This window comes from Crassostrea angulata, chromosome 7, assembly GCF_025612915.1.
Source record: "Crassostrea angulata isolate pt1a10 chromosome 7, ASM2561291v2, whole genome shotgun sequence".
Taxonomy (NCBI): domain Eukaryota; kingdom Metazoa; phylum Mollusca; class Bivalvia; order Ostreida; family Ostreidae; genus Magallana; species Magallana angulata.
The window spans coordinates 38,432,025-38,455,514 of record NC_069117.1 but is presented as its reverse complement, the minus strand read 5'-3'; the positions used below and the strand labels follow the sequence as shown (position 1 = coordinate 38,455,514).

At 37.7% G+C, this 23,490-nt stretch overlaps 1 protein-coding gene across 6 annotated transcripts in view; it reads left to right on the top strand.

Annotated features, from left to right (window-relative positions):
• Window positions 1–321: 321 nt before the first annotated feature.
• The window catches only part of LOC128193015 (uncharacterized), a 38,810-nt gene continuing 15,641 nt past the window's right edge, over window positions 322–23,490 (top strand). For 2 of the 6 annotated variants that reach the window (XM_052866175.1, XM_052866174.1), the window contains exons 1-14: window positions 550–684; window positions 942–1,002; window positions 1,565–2,540; window positions 9,871–10,098; window positions 10,436–10,724; window positions 10,849–10,997; window positions 11,323–11,940; window positions 12,179–12,826; window positions 12,924–13,556; window positions 14,993–15,604; window positions 15,895–16,320; window positions 16,451–16,990; window positions 21,642–21,916; window positions 22,653–22,676. In XM_052866175.1, coding sequence (XP_052722135.1) covers window positions 1,817–2,540; window positions 9,871–10,098; window positions 10,436–10,724; window positions 10,849–10,997; window positions 11,323–11,940; window positions 12,179–12,826; window positions 12,924–13,556; window positions 14,993–15,604; window positions 15,895–16,320; window positions 16,451–16,990; window positions 21,642–21,916; window positions 22,653–22,676 — 5,166 coding nt within the window. In that variant the 5' untranslated portion in view covers window positions 550–684; window positions 942–1,002; window positions 1,565–1,816. Of the gene's footprint in view, window positions 337–548; window positions 685–941; window positions 1,003–1,564; window positions 2,541–9,870; window positions 10,099–10,435; window positions 10,725–10,848; window positions 10,998–11,322; window positions 11,941–12,178; window positions 12,827–12,923; window positions 13,557–14,992; window positions 15,605–15,894; window positions 16,321–16,450; window positions 16,991–21,641; window positions 21,917–22,652; window positions 22,677–23,490 lie in introns of those variants that run through there. The other 4 variants (XM_052866172.1, XM_052866176.1, XM_052866171.1 and 1 more) reach the window with 4 other exon arrangements.

Here is a 23,490-nt window from a genome sequence, read left to right as displayed (position 1 = left end):
ACAATGCATCGCGGGGTGACTACTTCACTGTAAATATTCCACAACACTTAATAAAACGGAGCTTGAATCCACGCGCTTAGAGCTTCAGCGATAAGAACTTTGGCAAATGCTTCAGGAAATGCCACCTCCTTCGTCAACTGGTGTCTTCAAGTTCGTTCTATTCCGTTTTCCCCCTCGAATCTTGGTGGTAAACGCATTCTTACATGTTTGAATATAAAAACACCGGCATTTTTTCAAACTTGAGAATTTATTGTTTACAGACGCTCCAGAGCGGGTGCTTGCGTCAAATTCTCTCTGTGTGTTACCTAATTAATATTCAAACAATATGCGCTCAAGGTAAGACTGGTCGCCATGTTCTTTTGCTCCCATCTGAGCGCGCTGTTATGTATTTTAGATCCCGATAGATAACAATATTTGCTGTTAATTTCTTCTTTCGTTTAATCACCCCGAGTCTAGCTTTGATTCATTTTTTTCTCTTTCTCAGCGGGAAATAGCTTGCAGACGATTTATGCTAATTAGCCACGCTGATCGAATTCTATCCGACTATCGGTCGAACCTAGTAAACGCATGATGTAATAATAACAAACGTAAATAAAGATTGGCCTGGCCTATTTAACCACCGGCTTCATCGTGCATATCTCTTAACACATATATTCATAAGACTTCAATTGCCAAGATATATCCGTAAGTTATCGTGTTATGTATTTATCAAATTAAATGCTATCCAGAGTGTTTCAAAATTTGAAGAAAAAAAATTATTATTAAAAACACTTCATCAATATTCTGTAGATTTGCTCATCGTTAAATTGAAAGTAGGGGGAATCTGTTGATGATCATTGCCATTATTTCCCATTGAGCCACGTGTGCCCAATTAGCAGGAATTAGTACCGAGATCAGTACTTGGTGGTTCATATTGCACCATTTTGTTTCTGTACATGTAGGTGAATGCGATATATTTCATCGAAACACCCAGTAACTGGAATATTCGGGACAATCGGCCATGTAAGTTTCCTCATTTTCTTCTTTAAATGGCAAATAAATATATTAAAGATATTTAATATCGTCTTTTTTAACCTTTGTTTAATTATAATTAAAATGACTCATTTTAAAAATTCTACGTACGTAATATAATTCAACCGCACGTTATGCATGGTAGTCTCCGGGTTAATTTATCAAGAGCAACGTTTTTAGTTTTAATCTTCATTCACAAATATTTCGTCAAACCTGAGCATTTAAGTCATTCATCTTAATTCTGTCGATATTTAAATACTCGCCTACGAACAAAACCTTCCCGACAAAGAAATGCAATTTCGAGTTCTTCAAATTATGTAACATTAGTCTCAACCTATAGTAGAGAAATCATAATATTTGAACATCAAAGTTATTTTATAAATTCACTTTTAAATTCAAATATTTGTTTAAAATGATAAAACATATTGTATTTCATAGTCTCTCTTAACTCAAACGAAGTTAAGGCCAACTTTAAATTTACGGGGAATAGTTTTACCTGTGTGTGTTGTGTGTATACGTTTATTCAAATTAAACCTTCCTTATTTTGACACAGTTGATCGACATCGGGCAGACGACAAAAGCCGGTGTTGTGTAGAGTACCGAAGAATTCCCGATCGGATCAACATTTTTACCTGTTGGCGCACACATGCAGTATTAATCGCCCACAGCGTGTGGAAAGTATATACTGCACAGACTGCAGATGAGTGCAACAACGTAGTCAAAATGGTTACCATTTCCCCGGTGTAAGACAACAGAGGATTGCGAGTCATTCAAGAAAGGTGCACGTACGAGGAGAGAGAGAGCCATGTCGGCCTCCTATTTATGTACATTGTGTGTGTTGTGTTTTGTGTTGACTTTTGCGAGTGGGGTGTATATTCGTGCCCCCTCGGGAAAGGAATCTTATGCCCAGTATCCGAAATGGAACGCCTGTATTAACGCTTCTTTGAGTTTTGAGTTCAAAACAAGTCAGGGTACGGGAATTTTAATGTACACGGACGATGGGGGCTCCTATGATTTCTTTGAGCTGTCGCTCGAGGGTGGGGCCGCCCGACTCAGGATAAACATAGTGGACGGTCACGATGGAAGTGTGGAATTCCAGGTCGGACAGAACCTGAATGATAACAAATGGCATCGAGTGACGCTTCAAAGAAACAGGATGGAGACCACTTTTTCAGTGGACCAGGAATCGTCGAAGAATGTGTCATATGGGTCCGACTTTTACTTCGGAAAATTGGAGAATAATAGCGATGTGTTCTTCGGAGGTTTGCCCGAGTCCTATATGAAGAACCTGGAAAACCTTGCCCTGCCCTCGGTCATGTTCTCAAAGCATTTAGCTGTGGAAATACGTAATGTCATATACGGAAATTGTTCGTGTGAGCACGTCCGTGGGAGCTTAGTTCACGGAGTCTCCCTGGATGGGAGGTTTACCGAGGCCTGTGAACAGAGGAATCCCTGTGGGGACTGCCTCTGTATCAGTGCTGATGCGGGACCCCAGTGCCAATGCGACGAGACCGACAGATGTGGGAAAGGTAAGAGAACAGGTTATTCAGGCAACTTTATGTCAACAGGTGCTTGAGTTAATCTGACTAACCATAAACACGCAATCGTTAGGCCTTATTGACCAAGCTCAATGCACCAGTAGGTATGTGGTCTTTGTTGTTGTTTCACATGTCCACACACCTATGGCGATGGACGACCCATAAAAATGTCTAAAAGTCCGGATCACCCTATATAGTATTATTGACATTGACTCTATTATTATCATTAGCTCACTACATACCAAACGGACTAAAATTGTCCACTTGATCTAGCTACATACCGTAATGAAGTACCTGTCATTCTAATTCTGGACTACCAAACCGGACCTGTTTAGAAATTGGACAAAGAAAAAATCTGATGTTTATCCCAAGTTAACCTATTACAAACATGCTGACAGAATTCGTATTCAGAAACTGTGTATTTAAATTAAAAGCAGGGACCAAAGATAAAAACTTCGTTGGTTTGCATGTAGCCTTGACCACTGTGTATGTCACCGAGAAAAAAGACATGATTTATAACCTCAGTAAAAATACATGTAGGTGATCTAGTTTCCAAAGTCAACAGCAACATACGATGGAAAAGTTTCTAAAAAGAAAAAGATGTCTGTAGCCAAATTTAATTTGATCAGAAATAGAAATCGGTACATCACCTAGCTATTTGTTGTGCTTGCGAGCGTTTGGCAAATAGGTGCAAACTCCTGTGGTTTCATAAATGTTATTCAAATAAAAACAAATAAAAGGCAGTCTCCACGACGAAGCTTGACTTTGTCAATTAAATTGACTTCACGAATCTACGAATGTTCTGTGTAATGTATTCATATTATTGCCAGAACTTATTTACACGTTAAAGTTATTCAAACATTCCAAGAATTTCGCTTTGAAACTGCTAATTTTCTCAGACATTTTAACAAATGTATCACTAGGTTTTCACATATTCTCTCTATCTCCTATACCTGTTTCATTGCTACTCTAGCGAAATGCTTTTCTTCATAACAGAACTCAGTCTACAGAAGATGCCTGAGAAAACTGCATGTTACAATGTTTCGTGAGCGCGTTTTTTTATCAGGTGCTTATACCTTATTGGCCTCAACAGTGGTGTTAGTTGTCGGTTTTCCTTTTCCTTGATGGAGGGTGAAGGAAGAGTTGTATAAGTTTCTCTGAGTAGAACAATCAAAAAAGGCTAAAGATCTGCAGACATATCTCCAAGGAATCTGTTTCGTGAAATGAATTTCTCATATCTAACTTCAAGAGGGGATTATTTAAAATATGAAATTTCTGTTAGACCCGACATTATTTTATTGAAATACACAAGTAGGAAGTCGATCTTTACAAGGTGTATATAGTCATGTAATTACGAATTACCATTATCGATAGAAAGAATGGACATTGTCAGAGAAAATTCGGGTATCACGTGTACTTACTATTGCAGATACTCTAGTATATTGGTTATTTCTCATAATTTCAAATCAGGCAATCATTCCTCATGTATGCTTTTCAAAACGAATAAAAGAACAATTCAATTGAAATGATATGCATGTATAAATATTCTTATCTATTGGCAGTTTAAGTGCATTCATATATTTCTACAGAAGTATGTTCATGATTTGATAATAAAAGTTTTAGTACCCAGTAGCTTATCTTGCAGCATGTTTGTTTATTATTCTATCAGATGCCTGTCGATTTTCGTGTCCACTTTTTTATGAACTGTAACGAAAAATTTGCAACGGAAATGTTCTGTTCATATGGAATAGTCATGAAATTCACAGGAAATAGGCATGACTTCCGGGCAATGACTTACTGAAGCTAAAGCCATAAATTCTGAGGTGCAGATGTTGTCTTGCAACTTTGACTATTCACTATTCTATTGAAGTTTTTAGCTTAATAATTTCAAAGAAATGGAAATACGGTATATTACATATACATGTAGTATATAAAACGATATCTTCTATTGAAAGGGAGCTTTATATATTCACATAATTTTAATTTTTGTTGAAGTTTTCATTGGTTGATTTAAGACATTTTGTCATAGAGTATAATTATATAAACTTCAAATTCATACCTCTATGCTCAAAATATTTTATCATTTACGGAACTCCGTACAAAATAAGCCTTTATATACTTTCCGTTCCTGTACATAATATGGATGACTATTCCGTGCATATATTGCAAACAGTTATATGCATCAGCCTGCGAAATAAAAAGTTCTATTTTTATTTCTTCATCAACTCTCTAATTACGGAAAATTAGTTTACATAAGAATATAGGCGGGACGGAATATTACAAGAATCTAATATTTGATATACTGAACACGTGGCCTTGAATTAAACGACGATGTTGATTAATATGCAGGAAAAGTCGAAAAGCTGCGTTCTCGGGTGTGTGTGAATGTGTGTAAAATGTTTACAGCAGAAACAGGTGCAGGTTAATCTGCATAGATTGCATGTACAATTGCCACTTGAAAAAAAGTTGAAATGTTACATCAGTCCCGCGTCGGTTTCATTTTTGTCAGAAGTTTCTGTCAGTTTCCATGTTATTTTGGGAGTTTGTATATTTTGAAATGATGTTTCGTTTGGGTTTGCTGGCTTAGTTGCAAGAAGTCTGCATCTTACGTTGTCGCGATCGCAAATGGAAATAATTTGTTTATATCCTATACTCTGGGAATTTATTGACTTTGTTTGCTTTAAGAAAGTTTTGTACAAATAGTTTTTTCCACATAGAAATGTAATTATGCTAAAGTCTTCTGCACCTTTCTATATGTATGGTTCTAATTACTCAGGAACAATCTGTGAGCATCCTCTCTTCGCTCGTTGTCAGTTATCTAACTAGATGAATACAAGGAATTCTTCACACTGTGTTTTAGGGGGCCTAGTGAATTAAGATTAACTTCATTTGGTTAATGGTTCTGAAAATATTTTGAACCGACCACAGAGCTGATAGTATGTACAGTAGTTTTCTTTCGAACCATTTGCTCAAAATTTAATCAGTTCTTGGGTTTTGCAAGAATATTTAAATTTGTTTAAATCAGTCTTTCGATATTCCTCTTAACATTTTAAAATTGTGGTTAAATACTTTAGCTGTTTATGATAACTTTTTCACCAACTTATAAACACATTTGCTGTTTGATTGAAGCATGTCAGCATGATGAGGTTGCTAATTAGGAAAGAGGAACCTGTAATTGGATCGTTAATATCAAAGGAATAGTTACGCATTTTTATGGAATAGCAAATGATGAGGCAATGACGAATAAAGAGATGAGAAAGAAAGGGTGTTCTTCATTACAAAAAAAAAACCCTCATCGCGAGTAAGTGTTACTCATTCAGGTGTGCATCTGTTGATCCTTGGGATGGAAGTAATGTTTTACTTGGACAGCTTACAAAGCGAGCTTTAGATCAGTCGAGCTATGTTACAATGTACTTACCAAATCGTCTGCTGATTCAGGGGTACATGTATGAGTCAAGGGGTTAGAACACGAGACGATGAAATGTGCTTCAAGGCCAAAACTAAAATGTCGCATATCATTTTCAAAAAGAATCATAATTTAAAATTTCCTATTTTAAAAAAATTATTTTGAAGGAGCTCATTTAAAACTTGTATACAAAACAGTATAGGATGCTTTTGAAAAGACACCTGTAAACGTATTAATGGATAATAAATTTCGTAATTCACGTGTACGTTTTGATTATTAAGTACATGTAAATGTGAATCTGAAATTCTTTGATTTATCGCCCTAACACACATTCTGATTATTAACGGGTCGCATTATTCCATAAAGGTGAATTTTTGACCTGGAAACAAACAAATACAGAGGTGTTAAAATCAGTGATAAGATGGTTTGAACTGTTCATATAAATCCTCTCCTCATCCAATAATTGTGCTGATATCTACAACGTTCAGGTGTAAGCTTCAACCTTTTAATGGCCTTAAATTGAAGGGGCTGTTGTAATATTAAGAGTCGTATCTCAAGTACTACTTGTCCGTCCAAACATCAAACATTCCAGGCAAGGTCACAGAGCAAAAGTAGACTATTTTCTTTTACATTCTATTTTTCACGGTTAATGATTTTTTTATATGTGACACTGGTTTTTATTTCATAACCTAGTCATCATTGCATGCACAAACATCTGTTTATATATGTGTACTCTACTCAAAAACCTGTTTCTGATTATAATAAAAATGCAGCACCTATAGCTGTAACAGTGTTAGTGATAATGTTAACGTCGAATGTCATTAAATTTTACATGTTAATGTCATTATTAAGGGTGTTCAAAGACATAGAGAATAAAATTGGAAAATTAAAATGATTTTTACACGGAATTAAAAAAAATATACAGTATATATAGGGGTGCCCTTAAAAATTTGTACAAACTTACAACAAACATGCATGTATGACGAAGCTTAGCCTACACACGTGCATTGAATAGCAAATCTGCTCCATAAAATCACAGGATTAGATAATTTAATCTGATACACATGTAAATATACGCACCCATTTAGCAGTGGGTGTACGATTTTCCTAGTGGACATTTGCCCTTTAACCATGTTTAAGAAAATATAACTATTGTTCATTCAGATTGAAGCAGATTATACAAATGTCCCCGAATTTAAGGTCAAGCTATTTTTTGGCTTTTTAAAATGTTCTATATTTAATTATGTTTTTAAAAAAAGAGTTTACACCTGCACACATGGGAAGGTTCACTCTACCGATCCTAAGTCAAATCCTGAACATTCAGAGCATTTGATTTGAACATTATGCGAACTCGAAATCCCGAAAAGATAATCCGTATGAAAATATTTAATGTAGTGAATTAGTATATGATAAAGCAATACATTAACATTGCCAGAGGATATTAACTCTCCATTTGTTAATTTCATGGTTTATTGCCTTCCGCTACAAAGGAAAGATAGCGCATCTTGTGTTCTGCTTTTTGTCTTTCGGACCCCTTTGGTCTTTTACGATGTGGTTAATATGATTCTGCAGAGACCTTCCGTCGTGGTTCGTCAATAAAAGACATCATTTCCAAAACGTCTTCCTGAGAAGACTTCGTACATCTTGATAAGAAAGACATTTTCTCGAAGTCGAGTAAATCTGGAGAAGATCAAAGACAATTAGTAGAGGCACACATATGTGACCAGCAAATAGTGGTAAATTATTTTTATATACGAAATTCGAGCTATAAATGAAGAGAGTAAATAGCAGAACATTAGATTGGCGAGAAAAAGATGGTAGGAATCATTTGTGCTTTGTTCATTGTTTTATTTGGCTTGCGTTTGCTGCCTTTCCACTTTTATCGTTAAAAACGCAAAACAAAATCTAGCAAACAATGTAGAAAGTCATGATAGAGAGGCGAGATGTACTTTAATGATTCTCTCTCTCTCTCTCTCTCTCTCTCTCTCTCTCTCTCTCTCTCTCTCTCTCTCTCTCTCTCTCTCTCTCTCTCTCTCTCTCTGAAACAGAAGGTTTGAGAATCTGAGAACCACAGACGTTGGAGCTAAAGGATCACTCGTATAATCTTCTGACTTTTGACAGATGGGAGCGAGGTTGCTCTGAGAGGAACTTGGCCCCCTCCCAAGGACGTTATGCGCCGCCGGTGACAAATGTCTCAGACAAAAGCGTGAAATTATACATAATCTCGCGAGTTGCTAGGCAGCAACACGAAAATGAAATTCATTGTATACCCTAATTTTATGGCATATGTGATAGTTTTTTTTTTAAGAGGAAAAGAAGAATCTTAAGGCTAGACGAAGTATCAAATAAAAGAATATATAAGCAATGAAAACTGAGTCTCATTCGTAAAATTTACATCTTATAACATTATTACTTGCACATTACGGTTGAAGCTAATTGTTCAAAATGCATAAATAAGCGACATTTCTTAAACAAGAAATGTGATCAACGACTATTTCAGGTAATAACTGCAAAAAACACTGTCTGCCACATTTCAATAGGACGAACCACAGCCTTTCATCTAATAATAGCCCAACAAAAAAAACTGATTTCGATAGAAGAAAGCTTGTTTTCACTGAGTAACTCTACTCCTACTCGTATGTTAATGAGGGAATAGGAAGGATCCCATTAACAGGTTCTATGAGTATGTCAGATAGCAATCACCTGTAGGGTATTGGCGGAATCTTATGCTGCACCTAGAAAACCTTGCTACCTACACAGTTCATTGTTTGGAAATAAAAAAAAAGATTGTCGACTTGTATTTTTTAATAAATGCAATAAAGTATTATTATCCTGTAGGATGAAGATTGAAAACTTGAAAAACAGGTGGTAAAGCAATTATGTCACCCCCCCCCCCCCCCAAAAAAAAAAACCAACATAAAAAATTGAATTATGTAAGGTCTCGGGTGTAATTTTTAAAGGGTTCTTTGGTATAAACATGACACCGATATACTATCTGCCTATGCAACGTTTAAATGATAAAAAAAAAAAAAACTTCAAGGTTGGCACAGTGAATAAAAGACCGATTTAGACGATTAAGAGACCTATACTGCCAAAAAAAAATGCTTCGCTGACTTGCCATCAAAAGAGAATTAGAGACCATTGTGTTTGCATGTATGTGATAAACAATGTGCATATGTTAAGATGAACGGATGAATTCATTGAAAGATATCAATTTACACATCAAGTCATCAAATTTGATGGTCCTGCTAAACAGTGAAAAGAAGAGACATATTCATTTGCACGCACAATTACCTGTGCTATATAAGCAGTTTAAGTTTTCTAGTTTTCTATAACATGGTTTTTTTTTTTAAACCTTAGTATCTCTATGTGACATGAATTAATATGTGTTAAGACCGCATAAGTAGGTACATGCATTCTATAATTGCATATTTTACTGGGGGAAATGCGACCATTGGATGATTTACATTTAACGTCCGGGCTAATGAAATAGCCAACATTCCAAGTAAAATATGTCTGATGCGTAATTCATTATAGTAGAAGTATGGCGATGAATTTTATCGTTCATTATTTTTTATATTGTCAACATAACCGTATTTACTGTATCGAACAAAAAATGTACAATAACTTATCCTTCAATAAAGATAGTCAAGGTGAAATATCTATTTCAATTTTGATTTCATAAATAATAGGTAAATTAATTAATTATGTTTCTGTGCATGTTGTCTGTATACATTGCAATATTGCCTGTCTACTTGTGTTTATTTGCGTGGGTTCATAAAATGTAAGGGTGTATGTATAATGAAATGAAAATCAATTGACTGAAAAAAACCCAAATATTTACTGTATTGTAAGACCCTTTTTAATAAATTTATAGTGACAAGAAATGATTACAAAAATTAATTTATTTTACAGAAATCTCTAGCGTGTTTTACCATCTTCCTATGAACATGCTGATTGGACGAACTTCTGTCAATCCTTCGGGACTCGATGCCAATATCGATGGATCCAATGGACTTCCGAAGAGTGTCAGAGGCCCTGAGGGTAACGCCATCCGTATTCGGGGTAGGAGGGAGTGGCTACAGGTTTCCGGGCCGGGCCACAGATACGAATGTTTCGGGGATCTGGAAAAATGTTATAACGGTAATTCACAAGAACTTTCTCGTAATGCTACGAATTTAAATAAATACTTTAGTAATGCAAGTTTTAAAAGTTCCCTGTTCTTTAAAGGGTCAAGGGCACATATTTTGTGGATTTTTTTTAATAAGAATTGAATAAAGATGATTCGAAAAATATGCAAACTCGTGCATGTAAATGAGGGTGCCCACGAAATATACAAAAATTGAGCCACCTTGAATTTTTAGCTATTCTGTGAATTTTTTGAGAACTACACCAGCAATTACAAAATAAATGATAGAATTGAAATTTACAGACTTCCTCTAAATAGTATTATTATACAGAACATTTTACTCTCATACAGGGTACACTCTTGGCCTGTGGGTGAAATTCAACGACGTGGGGGACACAGAAGGGGTGTACATGTCCAACGGGGGACACAGCTCCAGCTCCCACGGGATTGCCATGACCTACAAACTCGGGGAACTGGAATTCGTGTTCCGGACCAAGTCCGGACTCTACTGGAACGTCAAATACGACAACGCACTGGAGGATAAGTGGTACCACGTGATGGTGTCCTGGACCAATAAAAAGGGACTTAAGTTATACATCAACGGGGATCTGGTCAGCGAGTCTACTACACCGGAACAGAGGTTAATTTTAAGTCATGTTAAGCGATATATTGCTTTATTTTTCCTGTTTATTTTCTTTGGGAAAGGGTTGATTCTACCGATTCTATTGAGGTTTTTAATGTCTCGCCATTACGTTGATTTGCAGGATGGCGATAACTAGAAAACCTCGTTTCAACGAGTTCCTGATTGGCCGCAGTAACGATAGAACGGGCATGGACTCTCTAGGAATCATTACTGTAGATGACCTGAAGTTCTGGTCCGAGTACAAGGACGAGTATCAAATCCGGGAGATCGGTAAGTCCACTAAAAGACAAAAATAAGCTTTACCTTTCCTGCTTACCAAGGATGTTGTCCGATGCCAACATGCTTTCTTATTCTGAAATGCCAGTAAAACTTTCTACAAACCTTTTTTACAATAGCCTGAAATTGCTGATCATTTTTATGTATACCATACAGCTTTGTATAATCTTATGTTAAGCCTCATATATAAATCAAAGATAAATTCCTGGGTGCTACTATATATACATGTAGTATATGGTTTCACTCAGTTCGATTGTTGGATAAAAGGTTTTAAAATTTCATTAAAATCATGGTATTTATTCGTTCTGTGTTAACACAGGACCCATGTACAGATACTACCTGGATATGGATAGCATCGTTGGAAGAGAACTAGTTGTGGACAACATGGCGTCCGAGGTTTTGGGAAACGTCCAAAGCGTGAGCGGCAAGATCGGAAACGCCCTGAAATTCAACAAGGACGGGGGAAATGTGGATCTGGCGGATTTCAGCACCTCCTGCCTTGGAAATCCAGACATCTGCCTCCATGGATTTCTGATTTCCTTCTGGATCAAACTGGACGAGCTCCGCAGATATTCCTACTACTTTTCCAGTCCGGGTATTGACGTCTACTCGGTGGGCAAAAACCTGTACGCCGTCGTCCACGCCGGGAACAGGAAGTGGGAAGCCCGGACGTATGGTTTAGAAAGTGGTATCTGGCAGTTCGTGGAAGTAAGCTGGAGCGAGAGTAAGGGGTTGTCTATCTACATTGACCTTCGGCTGGCTGTTAAGCAAGCGGGGCATTCTATAGAGTCACCGAAAAAAAGCACCGATCCCACGTTCTACATTGGTCGCGCTAACTATGCTAATCAGCAAGAATATCCCTACGGTCTTATTGATGATGTGGAAATGATGTATGGGGAGAGAGACACATTGCTGTTTTTGGATCTGATACAGAGAGGTAAGCGAGATAACTCTGTTCTGTTAGACTAACTCGGTTTAAGATTTTTATTAGAGTTATCCTTCCTGTAGTGTGTTAACAATATTGGTACGCATTTAAGAACATGAAACAATACCATTATAAATAACATTAACAGTTTTTACTTGAAATTAATTGTTAAAATATTAATTAAAAATGAAATTCCACACACTTTGCTTACTTCTATTTATAAATACATGTACACGAAAAATCATTGCAGGCAAACCGACGAAAAACTACGTCAGTTTCGACAGCATGGTCGGAGACCGGGTGTTCCACCCCAACATGCTGATTGAAACCTACGGCGGGCCGAAACTCGTGTCCGGAAAAATAGGCCAGGGCATTAAACTGAATGGTAACAGGCAGGTAGTGGACTTTGGCGAGCACCAGGCCAGGTGTCTTGGTAACCTAGACAACTGTAACCATGGCGTCCTCCTAGGATTGTGGTTCAATCCAACAACCTTCAGGGACAACATGTATTTTGCGTCCACTGGAAAGAACGGCATCACCATCAGAAACACCGGAAGTCGTGTCACAGTAACGGCCGCCACGTCAACCCGCGAGTGGTCGGTTAACACGGAACTTTTGTCCTACGGGAACTGGTATTTCCTGGAGGTGTCCTGGGATCCGGAAAAAGGCCTGGAGCTGTACATCAATAACAATTTGGTGGATAGCAGTGACAGTCCGAGAAAGCGCGCGGTATCTGTGGATACGGGCATTTACGCCAGCTCGCAGGAAAATAAGTTCTATCTTGGCCGAGGAAACACCGGGATGACGTCAAATAGTTACGGTAACGCCATGTATGACGAGCTGGAATATTGGTACGGTCCAAGGGACTATCTGATCGCCTTCGATTACATCCAGAGAGGTGATTTATAATTTCATCACATGCATTTAAATTAAGCCTATTTTAAAATTTGAGCATATGCAATGGATTTTGAAATCTTGATATTTTTTGGTTGTAGGTAAACCAAGGGGTTATATAATTGATATGGAAGCCAAGAGAGGAGATGATCTAGTCCACCAGGACCTGCCTCTGCGGCTGTATGGTGACCCCCAGCTTGTGCAGGGCGTAATAGGCTACGCCTTACACCTGGACGGCAACAACCAATACCTAGACGTAGGCAGACACGCGGACGAGTGCCTGGGAAACTTACAGAAATGTACCAATGGACTGACAGTATCGGCCTGGCTCAACTTCAAAGACTACTCCGAAAACATGTACATACTCTCAACCGGAAACGACGGGATCCGGATGTACCAGAAGGGAGGAGAGACCGTCGCGGTGGTCCATCAGAACGGCAAGGAGTGGGAGGTGTCTGTGCCCAATCTGGAGCGGCAGGCGTGGCACTACGTGGAGCTGTCCTGGCACCCCGACTTCGGACTCAACATGTATGTTAACAACACCCTGGTCGCCCACTCCTCCTTCACTAACGTCGTACCCAACGTCAGGAAGCCCGGGGCACGCGTGCTGGTGGGTCGGGCTAATGACGGGGATACGGGGGAGACTACCCGTACAGCTATGATGATCGTGGACGAGATGGAGGTGTGGTACGGGCGGAGGGAGGGGCTGGTCGCCTTCGACTATATCCTCAGAGGTAGGTCATGGAATGATGTAGCAGACTAATGCCATTGTAGTATACGTGTTTCTTACGTAATGTTTAGAAGACCAATACCATTGTAGCACATGATTGGTAAACGGAACACAATATATGGCAATCTTAAATATTTCTCGATCTAGAATTATTAGCTATATACATGTTATAGTTCTTGCATTAATACTGTTGGTAGTAATTTGTTTTAATAATATAAAGCTTTGTTACGCAACTAACAAAATACATGTTGCTTAAAAACGATTGCAATCTTAGAGGAGTGGTAAGATATTCATGGATATGTTGATGTTATCAACATGCTTCAAATTTTATTTTTATTGGACGTTCTTTAATTTTTTTTATCGCATGTTGTCAAATAAAATGGAGTTTAATTTGTTCTATTGGAAGTTTTTTGTATGAGGCATGGATTTGTTGTTGTTGTTTTTTTCAGTTTAGCTATTGGTCATAAAAGTTATGAGCTTATTACGCATGCTCTTTTAGTACGAGAAACGTAAATAATTGTTGTCTTATGGAATTTTAATTGGCCAGGAACTGCTTTGGATGCAAATTAGGTAGTATGATGAAAGGTGAATGTTTGTATATGTATATGGGCTCGATGTTTTGTACTCAGGACAAGAATTAAAATTTGTTCGAATATATAAAATAGAAAATATTTTAATATAGGTTGTGGTTTAATGTATGGCATGAAACTGAGTCACAGAATGAAGGTTAAAATTCCATTTCTTTACAAGACCTAGTTACAGGTGATCTGAGGCGTTGCCATGGAGACGTCTTGTTGTTGTCTGGGAGTTGAGAAGTTCCCGTGAATGGCAAGTTCCGGTTATGTGGATGTTGTCTCTCATTTCTTCATTTGCATATGTTTCTGTCTGATAGATTTCTCATTCTAATCTATAGAGCATGAACATTTTGTTTTCATCCACGTATATAGATCTATAAACAGTTGTCAGAGCGTTGATGGAGCGGTGGCGGGTCGTTTTCTTGCATGGACAATTTTTTTTTTTTTTGATTTGTTTTTGTTTTTTTTAGTATTTTTACAAAGAAGTTTTATTTATTTATTTCGAATGCTATGAGTTTTAGTAATTGTGTGTGCAATTCCTTATTTTTATTCCAAGAAAAGTTGGTATGATTTGATCTTACATATGTAGAGTGCTTGTGTTATGTTTATTTCATAAAATTTACATTTTCACAATACATGTATTGATTGTTTATACTGTTGCCATCACCTCATATCTCATTCAATTTTGATTATTTGGTATGAAATTATTTTAACTGGTGTATCATAATATTGCACAAACCAATCACTTTTCTTCGAATTATTTTTATTAACCAATCATTGCACCCTTTTCACCTCTATATTCGTTGTCACGGTAACTGCATGGTTTTGATTGGTGTTTTTTTTTCTAACCCTTGACTTCCAACAGACAACATTCAACACGAGACTATCTCCTTGGAAACGGCGTCAGGGGGCGTGGTTAACCATCCCCGACTAACTATTACTTTAGCCAATGGTGCAAGTCTAACCAATGGAAGAATAGGACAGGGGGTTTCTCTGGAGGGATACGGCCAATACTTGGACCTCGGAAACAATGGCGACAAATGTATGGGAAATCTGGACAAATGCAGAAACGGACTAACCATTTCCCTTTGGATAAAGGCGCGAAAATTAGAAGATGGTACTTATTTCCTATCGAGTCCTTCCAACACGCTTTCCTATGAGTATGGACAACTGGTTTCCCGGTTCTTTATGAACGGAAAGATGTGGGAAGTATCAAGCCCGAACGTTCAAGCCGATCAGTGGCATCAGGTGGTGATGTCGTGGTCCCCCAATGGTGGTGCCGAGCTCTATCTGGACGGCAAGAAACAGGGAGCCACCACCACGTGGAGCTCCTTCCAAGGAGACGATCCCACCGTCGGCAAGACGTTTGTGGGTCGGTCGAAGGACAATAGCCGAAAAACCGTCAATGCCTTGGTGGATGAAATTCAGTACATCTATGCTCAGAGGGACCAAGCCATAGCTTCTGGACAACTGCAAGGTTTGTTGACAAGTATAACCTCCCCCTCCCCGTAACTTTGTAGAATTTCACGATCCTTAGCTCACTATAATAAACCAGTGTGGTGTCTTTCGTAGTAGTACATGTACTCAAGTGTCTTTTCACCTTTCAAATCCATCCTCACTTCCCAAATCTACATTTATGGTTATGTATACAGGAGGAATCATCACATCACACAGATACACTCACAAGTCACAGAAATATTGCGGACTCTACGTCTTTGTTGAGAGTCATGTCGAGTGTATTTACGAGTTTTGATTCTTTGTTATCAGGATACGTGAATCACCAAGCCTTGCCTCTAGATCGGGTACCCCGCATTGAGAATGGCAAGTTCTTCATCAAGCTTCCCATAAGAACCATCCTCCTTCACGGAAATCCGGCACAGGTCCAGGGCCAACACGGGCGAGCTATTAGAATTAACGGAAAGAGCCAGTACCTAGACTTCGGAGAAGACTTGATTTGTAAAGGCAACCTTGCTAACTGCGAGTCCCGTGGTTTCACGGTACAGTTCGCTGTCAGGCCGGAGCGGCTGATAGAGAACATGTACCTGATGGACAGCTTCCCCCTGTCTGTGTACTACAGGGACGGGAAGCTGTGGGCCACCGCTAGGACCCCGACAATGTCCTGGACCACTTCTACCCCTGACTTCATTGCGGGAGAATGGCAGCTCGTAGAAATCACATGGCAACCACAAAGAGGTGCAGAACTATATTTGTACAATGTTGTATAATCCATAAAAGGATATATATGCATCAATTTGTGTATCATTTCTTTAGTTTACTCGATCAAATATTATAATTGGTTTTTTTTTTCATGATTTTTGCCTAGGCTTGTCATTACTAATCGACGGCACAGAAGAATCCCATCAAACCTTCGGAACCCCTCAGCAGGAGATCAGAGAGTGGGACCGCAAGACCTACTTCGGTCGTTCCCTGTCCGACATGGTCCGGGAGAGATACGCTGATGCCACCTTGGAAAGGCTTGATGTCTGGAACGTCCAAAAGGACTACCTACAGGTCCACGGCTTGATCGGATCCAACACCACCGGATCTACTGGGTACATAGTAACAGGCGACCACAACACGACGTCTGGCGGTTCCGGACAGAGTCTCCACGTCGATAGGATCAACGTCACCCACAATGTGGTGACCATCCGACCGGGCGTGGAGGTGGTGCCCGATGACTTCATCACGAGTGTGATTAATGACGACCGTCGCATCATTCGGGATGGGGTCCAGACGACCTTCATCGAGCCTGGCGGTGATACCCACTTCATCCCACCCCCTGGGGACAACAGCGGGGTGGATATCATCGTCCTGAACGGAACCATACGACGGGAGCAGAGAAGGAGGACAACTCTGCCACCACGTGAGTCTTTTAAAGCTATAAAAATTATGAAAATAGTCTAGGTTTCTTTAATTTGATATTACTTCTGGTATTGCTCTGAGCTGTGATATTTTAAAATCAGGACGTTGTCATTATCTGTAGCATTTTATTGAATATGTCACAAAGAAAAGATGACAAAAGATGACCTCTTCATCATAAGATAATGAAAATGATTAAACGAAAAAGTATAAATGCCACATCTACATGTATATTTGTAGTGGAAAACAACTTCAATATTGAAGCTTATTTTAGTGCACCGTACTTTATTGCATTTTACTGCAGCGTGCGCTGAAAAAAACCCCAATCGAATCTTATTTTAATACTTAAAATTACAGTACATGAGAAACTCGTGTGAAAATATAGTTCAAAAAGCATTGGCTTGAATGGTGTTATAGCAAACTGACTATAATGACCAATTTGCCGACGTATTTTCAAAAAGCCGCACCGCATCATCATTTTATGCATGTGACATTTACTCAGTGTTAATATCCATTCTTCCTTTGTTGTGCGAGTTTTTTTAAAAATAAACATAGACACAAAAATGAGATGATTTTTTTTCTAAAGAACACAAACGTCTTTTTCACGGACCGCTGAGTGAAGAAAAGCACCCCTTATCTGACGTTATCTTGTCTCGGTATCATAATCTTGGCAATCCTGACTGCAGTTTTCCAGGCTGAATCATTCATTCCACTCAGCTATTTTTACATACACATGTTATGTCAGAGACCTCTTGCATTGTATTGCCTTTAATTTGGTTGAAGGTCCGTTACGAAGTGGTACAAAAACTCGACTATCAAACCTGTCAATAAATTATCAGCGTTAAAGCTGCAATTAATTTTTTTTTTTCATGAAAAGACTTCTACCTGTATGCAGTGAATATTTTAAAATAATTTTCTTGCACACTAAACCGCGCGTATCTCTTATATCTTTCCACCATTGCCGGGGGTTAACTTTAAGCGTAGCCGGCTAGGGAGCTACCACTTCGCGTGTTTATGTTTTGCTCCTGGGGGGTTATTAATTCTGTGAATGGTGTATCGGTGTGATGTATCAAACTGGTCCACCGCTCGCACCTCGCTGTGACTGAACAGGCACACTTCCAAACTCATCTTTTGCTAGGAAGCGCTCTGTCGATTACCGTCTGCTCAAATTTTCGTTTTCTTGTCGATTACCGGAAATGACGATTGCCGTTTGGAATCTGATAGTCTGACATATACATATTTCGGGGGTTGCTTCATCCTCGTGTGTTTATCTTTAGGAAATATACATCACACACGCGCAATCTGCATCCCATTGCGAGCCGAAAACAAATCTATTCTGAGAAGTGGTTGTCTCTAAGACATACACACGTTTGAAATCAGTAGGATTTAATTTCTCTGATTTTGTTAATGGAGTGATCACAAAAGATTCTATTGGAATGAGGACAGAAACAATTTTAGCGGTGCTGGCAATAGCAATAGGTAAGCTGTTTTTCACCTGTAGAAAGTTAATTCCATGAGTCATTCGGGAAAATCTTCTCTTTGATTGTTATTTTAGTAATTCATTCGCGTGAAAAACTAGTTTGGCAACTTAGCATACGACAAATTGATGCATATTTAAGATTGTAAGAAAAAGTTGACAAGTCAGGAATCCACGCGTGTATTTTAATTGAGTGACTGTTTTTTAAAAACATTTTTGTGTGGGCCGAGTTCAGATTTTTCAGAGAAGTGTTTACTCAAGATTTTGTTTTTCTTTTAATGCTATGTTGGGAGAAATCTGGCTCAATAATCCCCCACAAAAGCACGTTACGACACAGAGAGAAAATAAAATCGACAGTTTAAGGGGACTACCTTTAAATTACACGTCTTAATCTATTGGGGGTCTAAATGGGTTTAACATGTACATACTAAAAACAGGAAATAAAGAAAAGTTTCGATTTAATTCGCTAGATCTATAGACCTGATAACCTTGAAAGGGAAACTGGCCTCTAATTTGAGATGAAATCTATCCCTGTAATTTTAAAATTCGAAAGAGAGACGTCCATGCTGAATCTCAGTCAATGATGTGTCATTTTGGTGCGAAACATATATTTATCAATCCTTTAAGTACGCAATCAAAAACCTCCATTTCCTCAAACGAAATCTACACAGCAGGCGTCATTAAAAATCTCTCGCTATGACTCTCTGTCTCCTTCTCTCGATGGTAGGAGGAAAACCACTTGACTCATGCATGTGCATTTCTCTACCCCCGACCTCCTACTGTATACTATCGGCGGACAGTAGCCGCTCGGTGTGTGTTTACCTGAGAGATGTAGGGAAAACATTCCTGAAAGAAGCGGTGGTGAAAATAGCTTCCGCATGCAGCTGCTTCAAATTAAACATGTTTCATGTGTTATAAATTGCACTTAAATGATACCAGCTTATATTTGATTTATCGGATCTAATAGATTAAAGAAATCATCATTTTCAAAAATAAAAATGTTCAAGTTTTTATAAGGTTCATAATCGCAATAAAAAACTTTTTTTTTAAATGTTTTTTTAAGATGTGACATACACACCATTGTAGTTTTCATTGTAGACATATGTTTTGTAGCGGTATTACCTGAAATTAAGTGATTAATCACAAATAGCCACTGGACTTGGGGCGTTTGTTGATACAGATACTGTCACAGCGCACCTTGCTGCGAAACAAATGACCCCCAGGAGCAAGGGCGGTCCGGCGATTCGTGGACACCGCTTATGTACAGAGAAAAAAGGGGTGTCTTCAAATGCATTCCCGATGTCTTATTAAGCTGATGAATTATTGTAGTAGGCCTGAACCCAATTTTTCTTTTTTTAAACACCAAGAATAGAGAGAAAAAAACAAAAGGAAATACCAAAAAAAAAAAACCTCCGAAATTTAGAAGTAAATTACTTCTATCATAGGCATACCATACTGACAAATGTGTACTGTTTATATAAATAAATCTCTGCACATCGCTCAAAAATTTTTGACGAGAGAGCAACATGTGTTTTAGTTGAGCGTCTAATGTTATCGGCAGTTGACCTCTTTCCCTCTGTTTTGTCTGAAGGCGTTCTTAATTTGGTGTATGTTCCACAAATCTTTCGACAAATCGGGCAATACAATAGTCATCTACATTGTGTATACACCGACTAGTTATAAAAATACTAGTATACATGTATCAAGAATTAAATAATGATTAAACATTTAGACAGTTTTGACTTCACAAGTTATATCTCATTTGAAAACACATTTGGTACCATCATGTGTTGTAACATCGTTGTGTGCCAAACCAATAGATAGATTAAACTGAAAAACTAATATCACTAAAGCTAGCAAATCTCCTCATAGTTTTGGTTTTAATTTCAATGTTTTTGTAATTACATGTATTTGGGAACCGAAAGTACCAATGTAGAAAGATTCAGTAGCTACTTCGCACACTAACAGATATATGACCTGTGGTATAGTGACCGGTCATTGTGAATGATGAAGATCGTTTATCATTGGTCACGTCTAATCATTGTTTGTGTATATCAGTGTAGGTAGAGGAATTTGATGTGTCAGAGATACTATACTATACTTACTTTGTTAGGGGACGGGGGGGGGTATTTCTACGCTTAACAATTTGTATATTGTACATACATGCGTTCGTTATTTTATATACATAAACGAATAGAGCCAAATTTATAAATAATCCATATATAAGCACCAAACCTTCATCTGGAGAAATGTTTTAGGTTTATAAACTCGCGGTAACATTTTACACTTTATTGATATAGGCGCATCCTCCCACATACACTGTATGTTATTGAAACATTGTATTAAGTTGTAGAGCTGGCGATATGCCGATGTAGGTAATATCACTCGATGTTCATCTGCCGATGCAATGTATTCTAAAAAAGATTTCATCTGTTGCATAATTGCAAAGTTGCAAGATAATGACAAAAAACAGTGCATCTCAAATCAACGTGCTGTTTTTTTTCCTAATTTTCATTGCATTCCAAGCTATGTTTTATGGTTTTTGCAGAATGAGAGAGAGAGAGAGAGAGAGAGAGAGAGAGAGAGAGAGAGAGAGAGATCTTATTTGATATATTAAATATAACAATGAAATATCAGTATGACGGCAAATTGTGACTATACAGGCGTCAAAAAAAAATTAATTTTAGCATATACATGTACATGTATATTGTATCTCAATTCACTCAGTCCTACACTATATGTGTGCCTCATTTACTAGAATTGAGAATAAAATATTTACATCCATATTACAATGTATACGCGAGTTAATCTGCCTATGGTTGTGATTTTGTATTGAATTTTAATCATAGTGACAGCGTTGATACAAACAGTATACCAGCTGTAAAGATCATTACCATATAGCAGAAATAAAGCCTATATGCGTACATATTGATTCAACTTTGATGCACATAATTAACAACTTGCGAAAATATACGTTTACAACATCTGGTGCATGTTGTGTTTGCAATTGGTTTAACATTTTAAAATACTGGACTACCGTTTTCATATTGAAAATGCTTAGACACGCTTCGTGAACAAATAGCGGAAATAAACATGCGTGCAGCTTGAATGCAACATACATGTAGGTCTTCCATTTTTCTATTCCTGTCTTATTACACCAATGTCTTTTATTCAACAGCCATACCCACCACCCAGGCCCAGATCAACACAAACCTGTACGAGGATGTGGAGAGACAGGTGTTCCGCCAAACCCGGCGCTACTCCACACACACTATCCGCTTCCTGGGCAGCGCCTACATCCACTACGACTTCGGCGCCTTCGGTGTCAACGCCCCCAAGATGATGGAGGTGGTGTCCAACGAGACCTTTCATTTCCAGTTCATCACGAAGAAAGCCAATGGCCTTCTGTGGTTGGACAACAGACAGAATCAGCTCATGTATATAGCCATCAAGGTATAATGGGTTACTGGAACTTGAGTGATCACATTGAAGCACAAATATTCTGAAGGTTTTTATTTTGGTTTTTGGTCCATTTTTATTTTTCATTTTTTTTTTTGAGAGAGAATTTATTTGTTTGCGCTTAAATTTTTTTTTATTCCAATTTTCGTTCCTGTGTAATTTCAAGTGCATACTTTTTTAGTATTTATTTTAAATGATTTTTGGGTTTTGTATGTCCGAGTTAAAATGAAGCAAGCATCAGAAGACAAAATGACCCTTCAAGATCGTTGAGAATTAGCCATCCAAGATTTCTTTTATGTACCAGTTTTAAGTAATGTATACGGTAACACAAAGTCACACATTTCCAACAAATCATAATTTCTGGAAAAACTTGAAATTACAACTAAATACTTGTAGTTTATAGAAAGAATTTGCGTTAAGTGTTGTACAGTCTTTTATTTGATATACATAAAGCTAGCACTGAAATCTCTAGCAAGCCGACTGAGGGTTTCCTTCTTTTCGTGTATGAATATTTCAACGATCTTGGGCACACCTCTTAGCAGTGGCTTGAATGTCATGTGCACTCTGTTTTCCTGCGAAAATATATATATGCATATAAAAATCATATCCAGCATATTAGCAGAAGGAATTTCCCCCCGCTTTGATTATCAAAAATTCCAGTCACTATAAGAAAGGTGACCCTCTTATCTGGAGCAGCACAGTTGATATTTGTTTGCTCTGTTTTTGGCAGAATGTTGAAAACGGCAAAAAGTGTGTAAGTAATCCGGAATGACAAGATCATCAGGACTCTGGTGCCATATACATACTAAGCATGCCTAGAGGTTACCATTGTTTACCGAGACAAGGAGTTGTTTTAGCATCAAACTCTTCCTCACTCACATCAGACTGAGTTCATGGAACGTGTTTCATAATTCATCTTCATCTTAATCAAAGGAAAAAAAGAATGAAATGTGTTCAATAACAAAGCAGATTTATATTAAATATAGCATCCACAATGAGAGAGAGAGAGAGAGAGAGAGAGAGAGAGAGAGAGAGAGAATGTATTCATTACATCAGATCAACTATTTTGTCTTTTTACAGGGATTTTTTTTGTTTCTGCAAGATTTTGTTTTGCTTATTTGCTTTTCAAGTTTTGACCGATTTTCGTTTTGCATGATTTTCAATGGATTTGTTTGATCATATCATTCTGTAGAATGAACGTATATAAAATATATATAAAAGACGGGGCAAGAGGTTTATACATAAATATTCCTTCATTTAATGTCACTATAGTCTAAATATATATACCGATAGAAAACATGTATTTATTTACTCTTTTTATCATCCACATTCTTAAAGTGTTTTTTTTTTTTCATTTCAACGTATATTAGATCTTACTTTTGTTTCTAATTTTGTTTCTCTCCAAGTTTATTTTCATTTTTATTTTTTACTTTTATTTCAATATTTTTCTCAGTTTTCATAGTGGTAACCAGTTTTTTAAAAAAATTGGTTGATTATACGCACATTTATTTGAGTTAATGAGCTAACTAATTTTAAAGTATTGTGAGTTCTGTATCTGTGTTCAGCCT